Raw genomic sequence first — 14,517 nt, forward strand, 5'->3', positions numbered from 1 at the left:
TCTCTCTATCTCTTTCTCGCTTTCTCTCTCTGTCTCTTTCTGTCTTTTTCTCTCTGTCTCTTTCTCTCGCTGTCTCTCTCTTTCTCTGTCTGCCTTTCTGTCTCTCTCGCTCTCTTTCTCTGTCTCTTTCTGTCTCTATCTCTTTCTCGCTTTCTCTCTCTGTCTCTTTCTGTCTTTTTCTCTCTGTCTCTTTCTCTCGCTGTCTCTCTCTTTCTCTGTCTGCCTGCCTTTCTGTCTCTCTCGCTCTCTTTCTCTGTCTCTGTCTCTCTATCTCTTTCTCACTTTCTCTCTCTGTCTCTTTCTGTCTTTCTTTCTCTCTGTCTCTTTCTCTCGCTGTCTCTCTCTTTCTCTGCCTGCCTGCCTTTCTGTCTCTCTCGCTCTCTTTCTCTGTCTCTTTCTGTCTCTATCTCTTTCTCGCTTTCTCTGTCTCTTTCTGTCTTTTTCTCTGTCTCTTTCTCTCGCTGTCTCTCTCTCTGTCTGCCTTTCTGTCTCTCTCGCTCTCTGTCTCTGTCTCTATCTCTTTCTCGCTTTCTCTCTCTCTCTGTCCTTCTGTCTCTTTCTCTCACTGTGTCTCTCTCTCTCTTTGTCTGTCTCTATATCTTTCTCTCGCTGTCTGTCTTTCTCTGTCTCTCTTGATCTCTGTCTTTCTCACTCTTGCTGTCTGTCTCTCTCTGTCTCTTTCTATCTGTCTCTCACTTAGGTCCACCGTGGCATCCACACGTAATCAAAATTTGGATGTTTTGGCACGCACTTGCAACTTTCCCACTGGGCTTCGGGCGAGCAAAGTCAATAGGGAAGAGCTGGATTCGCTTAACGACTATGTGACTCAGAACAGAATAGCGAGAGTTGGAAGGGACCTTGGAGGTCTTCTAGTCCAACCCCCTGCTTAGGCAGGAAACCCCTACACCATTTAGCTGTAGCGCTTTGCTTACTCGGGGCAAAAATGGTCATTAAATCGAGCGCGACTCACTTAACCCTAGCAGGTCTTTCGCCGGTTGTTTTAAGCCGAGGACTAGCTCTACAGGACTTCCAAGAACTGAAGTGATCACACACACAAAATTGTGGACAAAGCCACAATTAAGCCCACATGTGATTCTTCCCCCCCACCCCCCGTTTTTATTTTATTTTTCTTAAAAAGGAGCACAAGCCACGATTTGAACTGTTCCCACTTAACATCGCGGGGTGGGGAAAAGCCGCCGCTCTGCACCCAACTCCGACGGAACCTTCCAGAAGGACCCACCACCCTTCCACAAACGCAAAACGCTTGTTAACGGCCACGAATGCCTGGGATGGCACGGCTAAGAAAGACAATGGCTGGCAAAAACCCAGCCTTTTTTCACACTTGAGCAAGGCGATGCTCAGCGGTGCAAACTCAAAACTCATCCTGTTATCTCGCTTTCTCGCCAGTTCCTTACGGCCAGGAACTTCCGTTCCTTTATTTACGGAGTCCCTGCTGTCCTTACACAAACCTAGCCCCCCCCCCCCACACACACACACACAAACACACAAAGTCTTTTTCTTTTCATTTTTTTTGCAAGCTTGTGAGGAGAACTCTGAGGGATTCTTTGGAGAAAGTTCCAGAATTCCATGGGGAGAGTGGAGAATTCTAGGGTGGTCTCTTCTCCGTCTAGGATATATATATAAGGTCTAAGGCCTCAATCTCATAAGGTCTAAATTTCTCAATCTTGGCAGCTTGAAGATTGGGGGGGGGGGAACTTCAACTCCCAGAATTCCCCAGCCAGAATTCTGGGAATTGAAATCCACCCTTTAAAGCAGGCTGGCTGGGGGATTCTGGGAGATGAAGTCCACCCATCTTAAAGCATGCTGGCTGGGGGATTCTGGGAGATGAAGTCCACCCATCTTAAAGCAGGCTGGCTGAGGGATTCTTTAAGATGAAGTCCACCCAACTTAAAGCATGCTAGCTGGGGGATTCTGGGAGATGAAGTCCACCCATCTTAAAGCAGATTGGCTGGGAGATTCTGGGAGTTGAAGTCCACCCAACTTAAAGCATGTGACTGGAGGATTCTGGGAGCTGAAGTCCACCCGTGTTAAAGCATTGTGGCTGGAGGATTCTGGGGGATGAAGTCCACCCATCTCAAAGTTGCCAAAATTCATAAATATTAATCCTGACTTGGAACAGGCATCCATTCCTGCTCAATTTAGGACCACAAATCATTCAGACCTCTTCCCCCCACTCCCTCCTCCTAACCCACCGCTTCCCCTCCTCCTTATGGTTAAATGCCCCTGGATACTGGCAACCTTTTGAACACAATGCAATGTTGTCTCTTGGGACAGTTTCCCCCCAAGCTGGGCCTTCGATCAGCTTTAAAGGTCTCAGGAGGGCAGGAGATCAGCCTGGCAGGCTGACCCTCTACGGAGGACTAGAGTGCCAAAAATAGGAACCCTTTCCTCATCCCGTCCTCGCCTGGCCCGCCCGCCCGCAGGTGACTTCCTCCCCCACTTTGCATTCATGGCGCAAAATCTGATCTGTGCTTTTTTTTAAAATTTATTTGGCCCATTTAAGGAGTGACAAACCCCTTTTCCAGCTCCTTCTCCGGCCCGTCCGGCCCGTTTTCCCACGTGCGGCCCCCTACCCCGCGAGCCCCTCTTCCTTGGACGAGACGCGCCGCTATAGTTCTTGGCGACGCTCAATCTTCAGCAGTTCGACTTCAAAGATGAGCGTGGCACCGCCTGGGAACAGCGTGGGGGGAAAAAAAGAGAAAGAAGAAGGCAAAGAGATTGAAGGATGGATGGAAAAGCCCTGGCGGAGAACTGAGATGTGGTCCTTTTTTTAAAAAAAAAAAAGAAAAACCCTCGTGGCGGGATGTGAATGAAGCCAATCCATAAAAATGGAAGGGTATTTTGATTCCGATCGGCTGCAAAAGTTGATGGGAGTTAGCAAATAGGGCTAAGTTGACTCGCTTCGATGAAAGAACAAGCAATTAATTTTGTTCCGACTCGGAAACCTTTTCTGGACTTTGGGCTTGAGATGGAGGGGGGAGGGAAACCCATGCAACTTTGATTTTGGGTTTTGCTGATTGGATGGGTTTGTTGTTATAGAAATAGCTAGTACGTAATATTATGCACAAGGAAAAAGTTGAGGTGTGCATTATTAGCTTATTCTACTGAGCCCGTAACACGCTCTGAGCCGTAGGGACGTGGCGGCAAAGTGGCTAAGATGCTGAGCTTGTCGATCACAAAGGTCAGCAGCTCGGCAGTTCGAATTCGTAGCGCCGCATAACGGAGTGAGCTCCCGTTACTTGTCCCAGTTTCTGCCAACCTAGCAGCTCGAAAATGCAAGTAGAAAAATAGGAGCCACCTTTGGTGGGAAGGGAACAGTGCTCCGTGCGCCTTCGGAGTTGAGTCATGCCGGCCACATGACCACGGAGACGTCTTCGGACAGCGCTGGCTCTTTGGCTTTGAAATGAGATGAGCGCCGCCCCCTAGAGTCGAGAACGACTAGCGCATATACGCAAGGGGAACCTTTACCTTACTGAGTCAAAGAGCCACTTTTTTCCTCTTCCCCTTCTCCTCCCCATGTTCCCATTATTCTCATTTTTCTTTTGTCTTTCTGCATTTTTCATATTTCCTCAACTGATAAAAACATTTGTCCTTGCGTCAACGAAGTCAGTCCAATCAGGATAAAGCCCAATGAGAGAAATTAAGGCAAGGATGTTACAGAAGATGTAAATTCTTCATTGCTTGGTTAACAGAATAGGATATTCCTGGTCTATGGCTGGCTGGTCCAATCACCAGGAATCCCGCCTTAAGACATGAAAGCCAGTTGGATGACTTTGGGCCAATCACCAGAAGACGGTGAGTTCTAGTCCCACCTTAGACATGAAAGCCAGCTGGATGACTTTGGGCCAATCACCAGGAGACGGTGAGTTCTAGTCCCGCCTTAAGACATGAAAGCCATCACAGTGACTTTGGGCCAATCACCAGGAGACGGTGAGTTCTAGTCCCACCTTAGACATGAAAGCCAGCTGGATGACTTTGGGCCAATCACCAGGAGACGGTGAGTTCTAGCCCCGCCTTAGACATGAAAGCCAGCTGGATGACTTTGGGCCAATCACCAGGAGACGGTGAGTTCTAGTCCCGCCTTAGATTTGAAAGCCAGCTGGATGACTTTGGGCCAATCCAGGAGACGGTGAGTTCTAATCCCGCCTTAGACATGAAAGCCAGCTCAGTGATTAGTGGTTAAGATGCCAGTCTAGAAACCAGGTGGCAGTGAGTTCTAGACCCACTTTGAGCATAAAAGCCAGCTAGGTGACTGGGACAGCCCTCCTCTCTCTCTCTGCCCGACCCACCTCACTGGGTGGTTGTTATGGGGTGTGTGTGAAGGTGTGTTGTATATGTTTACTGCCTGATTTGTAAAAAAAAAATAACGATGACGAGATGCAAAGAAATAGAATACCTGGGATTTTGGGCGGTGCTCCCCGATCTCCATAACCTGCGAGGTAAGACGACAGAAACCAAATCAACCGGGTATCCAATGATGCAAGGAAATACTTATTCTCAAGCTCCGGAAAAGTTAAATAAGGCGAAGGGGCAACGAAGCAATGCCAGAGCATAGTGGAGCATGGTGCCCACCCAGGGTTATTCCGCTACTGGTTTCGCTCTCAGTTCCTTACCCAGCTCCGAAGGGATGACTAGCTTCCTTTTCTCCCCTTCGCACATCCTGAAACGGCAAAAGAAATGGCAAAGACGAGTGTTTTGTTGGCGTCGACAAATCTTGAGGACTAGAATTTTAGTCTCCACTCTTTTAAACTCTGCCCTTCCAAATTATAAACGATTAAAAAAAAAACAATGCAAAGGCTACATTAAAGATAAATCACCTGGATGAAACAACACAGGCCCATATTGTTCCCGGGTCGCTGCCAAAAATGCCTCGGATATTACAGAGAAGGACCAAGGAATGGAATGCTCTGTACTTTCATTAAAATATGCAAGCTAAAAGTAATGCCTCCTCTCAAAAAGTCCCAGGAGGAAATGCTCAGGGCATGCCCAGTTAATCTGGGAGAAATGAAGCCCAAATTCTGGAACGTGATAGGGTAAAATATATGAACGGTCCCTGGTGATCTCTGCGCTTGGTGGTTTTCTTGCAGGCGTTTCGTGACCCAAACTAGGTAACATCATCAGTGCTGGGAGGGAGGGAGGGAGAGAAGGAGGAGGAGGACAACGACTATGCGGTCCTAGGCTCTTTCTACGCTTGGTGGTTTTCTTGCAGGCGTTTCCTGACCAAACTAGGTAATATCAGTGCTAGAAGGGAGGGACAGAAGAAGGAGAAGAAGAAGAAGAAGAAGAAGAAGAAGAAGAAGAAGAAGAAGAAGAAGAAGAAGAAGAAGAAGAAGAAGAAGAAGAAAGGGAGGAGAAGACGACGACAGAGGGAGGAGGAGGATTAGAGAGTAGGACTGTGGGGTCTTTGGCGCTCTCTGACTTGGTGGTTTTCTTCCAGACATTTCGTGACCCAACTAGGTAACATCATCCGTGCTAGAAGGGACATTTGCGGCAAACCTCACACTCCTTTCTAGCACGGATGATGCTACCTAGTTGGATCATGAAACGTCTGCAAGAAAACCACCAAGCTCAGAAAGCACCAAGGACCCCACAGTCCTTTTCCTCCTGTTCTTCCTCGCCCTTCTCTCTACAAATCCCACTCCCTTCTAACACTGATGACGTTACCTAGTTGGGTCATGAAAGGTCTGCAAGAAAACCACCAAGCTCAGAGAGCACCAAGGAGCCCACAGTCCTTTTTCTCCTCCTCTTCCTCCTCTCCATTAATTCCACCCCCTTCTAGCATTGATGACCTTATCTAACTGGGTTACGAAACATCTGCAAGAAAATCACCAAGCTCAGAGAGCACCAAGGACCCCACAATTCTCCTCCTCCTCCTAACACTGATGACATTACCTAGTTGGGTAACAAAACGTCTGCAAGAAAACCACCGAGCTCAGAGAGCACCAGGGACTCCTCGTGTCAACGCTGAGCTACAAATAATTCCCTTTTATTAATAAAAGATTTGATTCTGCTCGCCCATCGTGGGCGCCCCAAATCCATTCGAGCCTTCGTTCCTCAGAAGTTGGATTTTACCCGAGCAAGCCTTGTTCCCAGCCTTTGATGACTTGTCCGGTGCCCAAGGAGAAGATGAAGGGCTGGTCGCGAGTTAAACTGCTGTCAAACTCCGTCCCGTCTTCCAGTTTTCCCTGGGAAGGGGCAGAGAGGAAAATTAAATGGAAGGTGAGCGAATCTGTCCAAGGAGCGGCTGATTCAGGTCTACAGAGGAATCATTGAGTCATCTGCACCTCTATAACTGTCTGGTTTGGCTCTGCAACCCAACAAGGCAGACGGAGACTTCAGAGGAGAATCAGAACTGCAGAAAAAACCATGGCTGCCAACCTGCCTTCCATTGAGGACCTGCACACTGCAGGAGTCAAAAAGAGGGCTGGGAAAATATTTACAGACCCCTTACATCCTGGGCATAAAATGACAGACAATCCTTGATGCTGCCCCACCCCCTGTCATAAGTGCAGACAAAAGTCACTTTTTTCCCCAGCCCCTTTGGATCTTTGGTCGCTAAATGAATGGCTGCAAGGTGAGGACTACCTGGGCCTCAAAAGCTGGAAGGGGTTGTTTTTCCCCCCAGCTGTAATAAAAGAGCAGGAGGCCGGCCTTTATTCTATCCCCGCCTCTTTTATACATTTATTTAAATCTCATATTAAAGTCATTGATAGTAACCATTATCCCTAGTGTAGGGGGCAGCAACTTGCGGCTCTGGAGCTGCATGTGGCTGTTTCATCCCTCTGCTGAGGCTCCCTGTGGCCGGTCGGCTCCACAATTAATAGGGTTTTCGGTTAGGACAGGTAGAGGAAAAAGGATGCCATGCTAGGAGGAGACTCTATGGTGGGGGAACAGGACTTTTGATTGGCTCCACAATTGATAGGGCTTTTGGTTAGGACAGATAGAGGAAAAAGGATGCCATGCTAGGAGGAGACTCTATGGTGGGGGAACAGGACTTTTGATTGGCTCCACAATTGATAAGGCTTTCGGTTAGGACAGGTAGAGGAAAAAGGATGCCATGCTAGGAGACTCTATGGTGGGGGGAACCGGACTTCCGGTCTGCTCCAGAATTGAACAAGGGGGCTTCGGGTTAGGACCTTTGTGGTTCTTTGAGTGTTTAAGATGGCTGACTCCTGCCCTTAAGGAATTAAGGAATTTTTTCTCTGCCAGAGGATGAATTTTCTACAGGGCCCCAAATCTTCCTGAAATAGGGCAATGGGGTATAGTTCATTTATTTATACCAGGGGTTGGCAACCTTAAACACTGAAAGAGCCACAAAGGTCCTAACCAGAAGCCCCCCCCCCCCCCCCGTTCAATTCTGGAGCTGACCAGAAGTCCAGTTGCCCCACCATAGAGTCTCCTCCTAGCCCGGCGTCCTTTTTCCTCTGCTGACCGGAAGTCCGCTTCCCCCACCGTACAGCCTTTTCCTAGCCTGGCGTCCTTTTTCTCTACCTGTCCTAACTGAAAGCCCTATCAACTGTAATGCTGACCGGTGACAGGGAGCCGCAGCAGAAGAATGAAAGAGCCACATGCGGCTCCAGAGCCACGATTTATACAATCGATCACTAAACAGACCTATTTTGCTGGGTGACTGTACTGCTATTACGAGAAGAAGCGAAACACCCTTTTCATTGCACGCTGTGGACACGTCACTACTATTCTGGTTTTTCCTGTCGCCGAAATCACCTGACAGTGGAAATACTCCGTCATCCAGGGCATGGTTATCCCCAAGGTGTTTTTTTAAGCGGCAACTGGACTTTTTTGTTTCACGCAGCTTAGACTAGAATCATCTAATGATTGGAACAATCTTGTTGTGTTTGAATAATACGGTGACTGGTATTAGAACTATGCATGGAAACACTGAATGATGAAATAATGAACGATGGTTATCTTAACGCAAATAGATGCAGGGAGTGAAATATGGGAGGCAAGTTAGAAATGAGGAGGATTCAAAGCACCAATGTGGGCGAGAGATGTTGGGTAGAAAGAAAACGTTATTTTAAAAGTTTTTTTTTTTAATAAATATCACAAATCAATGCCTGAACCGTGTGGCACCTGGGTGTCATACATTCTAATACATATAAAACTAATAAAGTTAATCATGATTATTGCATTCAATCAACTTATGTATTTCTAATAATAATATACATTTATATTAGGTTGCAGTCTTCTTGTTGTTAGTTGCGAAGTCGTGTCTGACCCATCGCGACCCCATGGACCACGTTCCTCCAGGCCTTCCTGTCCTCTCCCATCCTCTGGAGTCCATTTAAGCTCAGGCTGACTGCTTGGGTGACTCCATCCAGCCACCTCCTTCTCTGCCGTTCCCTTCTTCTTTTGCCCTCCATCGTTCCCAGCATGAGGCTCTTCTCCAGGGAGTCCTTCTTCCTTCTCATCAGGTGGCCAAAGTCCTTGAGTTTCCTCTTCAGGATCTGTCCTTCTAAAGAGCAGCCAGGGTGGATCTCCTCTAGGACTGACCGGTTGGATGGCCTTGCAGTGCAAGGGACTCACAGGAGTCTTCTCCAGCATCAGAATTCAAAGGCCTCAATTTTTTGGCCTTCAGCCTTTCTCATGGTCCAACTTTCACAGCCATCCATTGCAAACATACAGGGTTGGAGTCTATCATTGTTCAATCATTCCACATTTTCTCAACAAACTCAGCATCTTAGCCACTGAGCCACCCTATACATAATAATACCGCCCATCAATTGCTGAACTTCCCTCTTCTTATTGCTTTCATTTTGTTATATAAATATGTGTACACTAACATTCCCTCTTTTCTTATTTCTATCCCTTATTCTAGCTTTAATCATGTCACCCTTTATTAAACAACTTTTTCTTTCTTTCCTAAGAAAAAGAAAGGTTTTTTTAATATAAGGGTGACATGATTAAAAGTCAGAATAGAGACAGAAATAAGAAAAAGAGGGAATACTAGTATACACATTTTTACATAATAAAATAAAAGCAATAAGAAGAGGGAAGTTCAGCAATTGAACAGCGGTATTATTATATATAGGGTGGCTCAGTGGCTAAGATGCTGAGTTTGTTGTTCAGAAAGGAGAGCAGTTGGGCAGTTCGAATCCCTAGTGCTGCGTAACAGAGTGACCTCCTGTTACTTGCCCCGGCTTCTGCCAACCTAGCCGTTCGAAAGCACGTAAAAAACGCAAGTAGAAAAATAGGAACCACCTTTGGTGGGAAGGTAATAACAGTGTTCCGTGCGCCTTTGGCATTGAGTCATGCCGGCCACATGACCATGGAGACGTCTTCGGACAGCGCTGGCTCTTCGGCTTTGAAACGGAGATGAGCACCGCCCCCTAGAGTCAGGAACGACTAGCGCATACATGCGAGGGGAACCTTTTTACCTTATTATGATGTAGTTTAAATAATATGGTAATTGGCATTAGAACAATATATTGAAACATGAAATAATTGAATATGAAAGACTATCTGAAAGACACTGAGCCAAGGTGGCGCAGTGGTTAAATGCAGCACTGCAGGCTACTTCAGCTGACTGCAGTTCTGCAGTTCGGCTGTTCAAATCTCACCGGCTCAGGGTTGAGTCAGCCTTCCATCCTTCCGAGGTGGGTAAAATGAGGACCCGGATTGTTGTTGGGGGCGATATGCTGACTGTAAACCGCTTAGAGAGGGCTGAAAGCCTATGAAGCGGTATATAAGTCTAACTGCTATTGCTATTGCTATCTTAACATAAATGTGTATTATTATTAGAAATACGTAAGCTGGATGAATGAAAGAATTAGGATTCAATTCTGAAAATTGAACTGAAGAAGTTTCTTGAATGAGAAACGAAATGCCTTCGAAGAAAAAACCAGAAAGTCCAGTTCCCTCTTGAAAAAACACTGGAACACTGGATAATTTCCACTGACAGCTGATTTGAGGGCAGAAAAGGAAAAATTTGAGCAGGGATGAGAGAAAGGTGTGTCCAGAGCTCAAAGGGAAACTTGAGAATGGGGAATCAGGTTTTGGCCACGTCATTCTTTCCAACTTGGCGAGGAAAGTCCACAAATTACACGGGAGTTTTCCCTGGTCAGCTATTCACTCTCTGCTTAAGGCTGCCCTGGAACAGGCGTTTGTGGGTGACTCAGCGAGGGTGTGTAACTGAAAGGCAGCTGAGGTGTGCAAACTCCGGGAGGCTGACTCAGAATCAGGCTCGCAATAAAAGCCAATTTTCAAGTCTCTCCAGCCTTGTGGGAAATTTCTAGTGAACTCTCCACAAGGAGACCATTTCACAATTGGCCGGCTGTCACACAAACCCTTTGTTGAATCAAACCATCCAGAATTACACCGATGGGTGGGAAAGAAAGGAGAAAGAAAGGAAGGAAGGAAGGAAGGAAGGAAGGAAGGAAGGAAGGAAGGAGAGAGAGAGAGAAAGGGTGGGAGGAAGAGAGAGAGAAAGGATGGGAGGAAGAGAGGGAGAGAGAGAGAGAGAAAGGGTAGGAGGGAGGGAGAAGGAGAGAGAGAGAGAAAGGGTGGGTGAGAGGGAGAGAGGGAGAGAGAAAGAGGGGAGGGGGTATTTGGTTTGCAGGGGGACTTGGGTGGATTTCCAGGACAATGAGACCGTCATAAATATGAGTCATTTGTCAAGCATCTGGATTTTTGATCATATGACCCTGGGGATGCTGCAACAGTCGTAAGTGTGAAAAATGGTTATAAGTCACAGGGTTGTCGTAAATGAACTGTTGCAAGGCGATGACTTGCTGTATTGAAGTATGCAAAAGATCCAGAGATGCATAGCACTCCAAAGTGGGAGGTATGTGGCCTTCTTCTGCATTTGAGTGGGTTGGGGGGGATTTTAAGAGGTAAGCATTCTTCAACACCCCCCCCACCTCAAAATGGCCCTGCTCTTCCTTCTCCTCCCACTTCAACATAACCTAACAAGTCTTATCTGGTCCTCAAGCCAAAAGGAACTGCCCACTCTGGGGAGAGAACTTGGCAAATTTTAAGATGGGTGGACTTCAATTCCCAGAATCCCCCAGCCAGCATCCTTTCAGATGGGAGGATGTCCACTCCCAGAATCCCCCAGTCAGCATCCTTTCAGATGGGTGGACGTCCACTCTCAAAATCCCCCAGCCAGCATCCTTAAGATGGGAGGGACGTCCACTCCCAGAATCCCCCAGCCAGCATCCTTAAGATGGGAGGACGTCCACTCCCAGAATCCCCCAGCCAGCATCCTTTCAGATGGGTGGACTTCAACTCCCAGAATCTCCCAGCCAACATCCTTTCAGATGGGTGGACGTCCACTCCCAGAATCCCCCAGCCAGCATCCTTTCAGATGGGTGGACGTCCACTCCCAGAATCCCCAGCCAGCATGCTTGTTAAGTTGAAGTCCGTGTCTCTTAAAAGTTGCCGAGTTTGGAAAGCACTAAACAAAACCCGTCACATTACAGTGAAAGACGATGCCTCGTACGCACATACCTGGGTGCCTATTTTAGCCACTGTTTAACAAGGGGTTTCTCGATTTTGCTTCGGTTTCTAACACTCTCTTGAACACGTTTGTCTCCTTCCACCTCCCATTCCCAGTTGGTTAAGCTCCGGCTACATTAAACTCCGGCCACACTCACCGGGTAATGCATGTGGAGCACGTCGCCTTTCCGGGACTTGATGGGGCAGTTGTCCACTCGCTTCTTGACGCCAATCTGCAGCTTCCGTTTCCCTTCCGTGCTCAGCCCGGCGAGCACAGCGCCCACAGGGCTAAGGTCAGCAGCGCCGTCCCCAGGCTCGTCTGCATCGCTGGAGCCCCTGCGGAGGAGAGCCTCGCGGGTTAGCAGAGCCGCAACGCGCTGGGGGAAATCACGACGCGGGTACGGGATGGCTGGAACGGCATGCAGCGAGAGGCGGCTTCATAGGGCGGGAGAGCCCAAAACAGAGCTGTCTATTAAAAAAAAAACCATCCTGGGAACAGGGGAGGGGGGCTTGTTCCAGGTGGGAAGAATCTGCAGCCTTGGACATGGGGGGGGGGGCAACATAATTGCAACAGCAGGGGGGTCCTTGGTGTTCTCTGAGTTTGATAAGTTTTCTCACAGACGTTTCGCGACCCAGCTGGGTAACATCATCAATGCTAGAGGAACATGGGGTTTGCAGGAAAGAGGAGGATGAGGAGGACTGTGGGGTCCTTGGTGCTCTCTGAGTCGGGTGGTTTCCTTGCAGACGTTTTTTGATCCAACTAGGCAATATTATCAGTGCTAGAAGGGAGTGGGGATTGTGGAGAGGAGGAAGAGTATGACGACGACTGGGAGGTTTTTGGCATTCTCTGAGTTTGGTAGTTTTCCTCGCAGACGTTTCGTGACCCAGCTGGGTAACATCGTCAGTACTGGAATAGAGTGGGTTTGTGCGGTGTGAAGGAGGAGAGGATGAAGGAGAAAATGAGGAGGAGGAGGAGGAGGAGGAGGAGGAGGGAGGAGGAGGAGGAGGAGGAAGGGGGGATGTGGGGTCCTGTTTTCTTTAGTTTAGTTTACTTGTCATTGCACCTCGTACAACAAGATTTTGTAGACATTTCAATGCCCAACTAGGGAATTCATCAGTGCTAGAAGTGAGGGACAGAAGAAGAAGAGGAAGAGGAAGAAGAAGAAGATGATGATGATGAGGGGTTTGCATGATGATGATGGAGGGAGAGGAGTCTGCAGAAGACCACTTAATTGGTTCGTGACTCTCCGAGACTCCTGGCCAAGTTCTGCAGATCTCAGCCTGGCAGCTCTCCAAGCCAGATGAGGTCTGTGAGTATAAATCCTCCTTTGAAAGACTTTGCTGGATGTGAGTGAAGAGAATTCACTTTAAATTAGTAAAAGGAGTTTTATCAGGACAAGGAGTTGGCTTCATGCTCTTGGGAAGCCTAGATCAGAACTTTTAGGTGGACTTAAACTCCCAGAATTCCTCAGCAAGCAACAGGGAATTCTGGGAGTTGAAGTCCATCTATCTTAAAGTTGCTACGATTGAAAAACACTTAAAATACGAGATTCATATTGGCGGCTGAAGCTTTTCTCCACCTCACCCATCGTGCCTCACAGTCATTCATGCAGGGGGGGGGGGGGGTGGCGCTCAAGATGTGTTTGCATTTGCATGCTCGCCCCGACGTCAAACTTGGCATGCACCAGCAAGCAGCCCCCCCCCCACTTTCTCCAGAGCCTCCGGACTTACCCGCATGGCTAATGGGGAGTCGGGCTCTGCTCCCTCCCCTGGTGCCACCAAGACCACCACCGTCCAGAGTCTTCAAGGAATCGCCACCCCAGGAGTTGGCAGAGTGGTCGCTTGGCTCTGGTGTCACCCACCCCGCTTATCTCTAACCCAGGGTTTTTCCAACCTTGGCGGCTTTCGGAAGAGGGGACTTCGACTCCCAGAATTCCTGGGTTTCTCAAAACCTGGCAACTTTGAAACACGTGGGGACTTCGATTCCCAGAATTCTTCAGCACAGATGGATGGGTGGATGGATGAATGGGTGAGGAATTCTGGGAGTTGAAGTCCCTGCCTCTTAAACCTGTCAAGGTTGAAAAACACCGTTCCCTCCGCTTGTCCTCCCCATTCCTCCCAGTCTGCAGTACAGGTAGTCCTCGACTTACAACAGTCCGTTTAGCGACCGGAGTTACAACGGCACTGGGGAGGGGGGAAACGACCGTTTTCAGACTTACGACGATTGCAGCATTCCCCACAGGGATCACGCGATCAAAATTCAGACACTTGACAACGGACTCATATTTACGACGCTTACAGCGTCCCGGGGGGTGGGTGGGGGAGGAAGCCAGATTCACGTTAACGAGACCATGTGACTGACTTAACAAGGGCAACGATTCACAAGGTCGTGAAACGGAGCAAAAAGTCACTTAACGAACGTCTCACTTAGCAACATAAATGTTGAGGGTCGTACGTCGAGGACTAAGCCTGTATCTCACCCCCACCCCCACCCCCAAGCCCACCCCACCCCCGTTCGGCTTTCCCCCACATGCTTCTCTAAGAGACCCCGTACCCTCCCTGGCCCTCCCCCCCCTTCCCTCGGCCCCTCCTTCTGGAAGGTCCAAACCCTGGCTTCGTTAACCGCTTCCTCCTCGTTACAGTTGGTCACATTGGGCCCAAACCCACATGATGCCCGTGCCCGAGGGGTTTCCTCACTTTGTGGACCCAGAGGTCCGCCGAGGCCCCTCCGGGAGGGGCGGGCTTCTTCTCCCGGGGGATCCACACCTGGTTAAGCTCCGCCCTGCTTTTACGGGGAACCGCCCCTTCTTTCTGCCAAGGCAGCCCCGCCATCCTCTCGAGGGCCCTGCCCGCTTACGGGGCACCCAGACTTGCCCCGAGCTGGCCTCGGCGGGTTGCTTCCGGAGCCAGCCCCCCGCCTCCCGCTTGGCCCCCGAGTGGCCGGGGAGCCCCCCTGAGAGGCTGCGGCTGACCCCCAGCGCCAGGAGCCCCATGCTGTCCTCCAGGCGCTCCTGGGGGGCCCCCAAGTCCCAAGCCCTG

The 14,517-nt window shown here is 49.0% G+C and overlaps 1 protein-coding gene across 1 annotated transcript; it reads right to left on the reverse strand.

The window, feature by feature from the left end:
* Window positions 1-2,488: 2,488 nt before the first annotated feature.
* On the reverse strand, window positions 2,489-11,812 carry FKBP2 (FKBP prolyl isomerase 2). The gene is given in 6 exon segments (XM_032234229.1): window positions 2,489-2,691; window positions 4,418-4,453; window positions 4,635-4,681; window positions 6,094-6,206; window positions 11,637-11,743; window positions 11,746-11,812. Coding segments are annotated over 6 exon segments (423 nt in total). The 5' UTR covers window positions 11,804-11,812; the 3' UTR covers window positions 2,489-2,629.
* Between the last annotated feature and the right edge of the window lie 2,705 nt (window positions 11,813-14,517).

This window comes from Thamnophis elegans, chromosome 17 (assembly GCF_009769535.1).
Source record: "Thamnophis elegans isolate rThaEle1 chromosome 17, rThaEle1.pri, whole genome shotgun sequence".
NCBI lineage: Eukaryota > Metazoa > Chordata > Lepidosauria > Squamata > Colubridae > Thamnophis > Thamnophis elegans.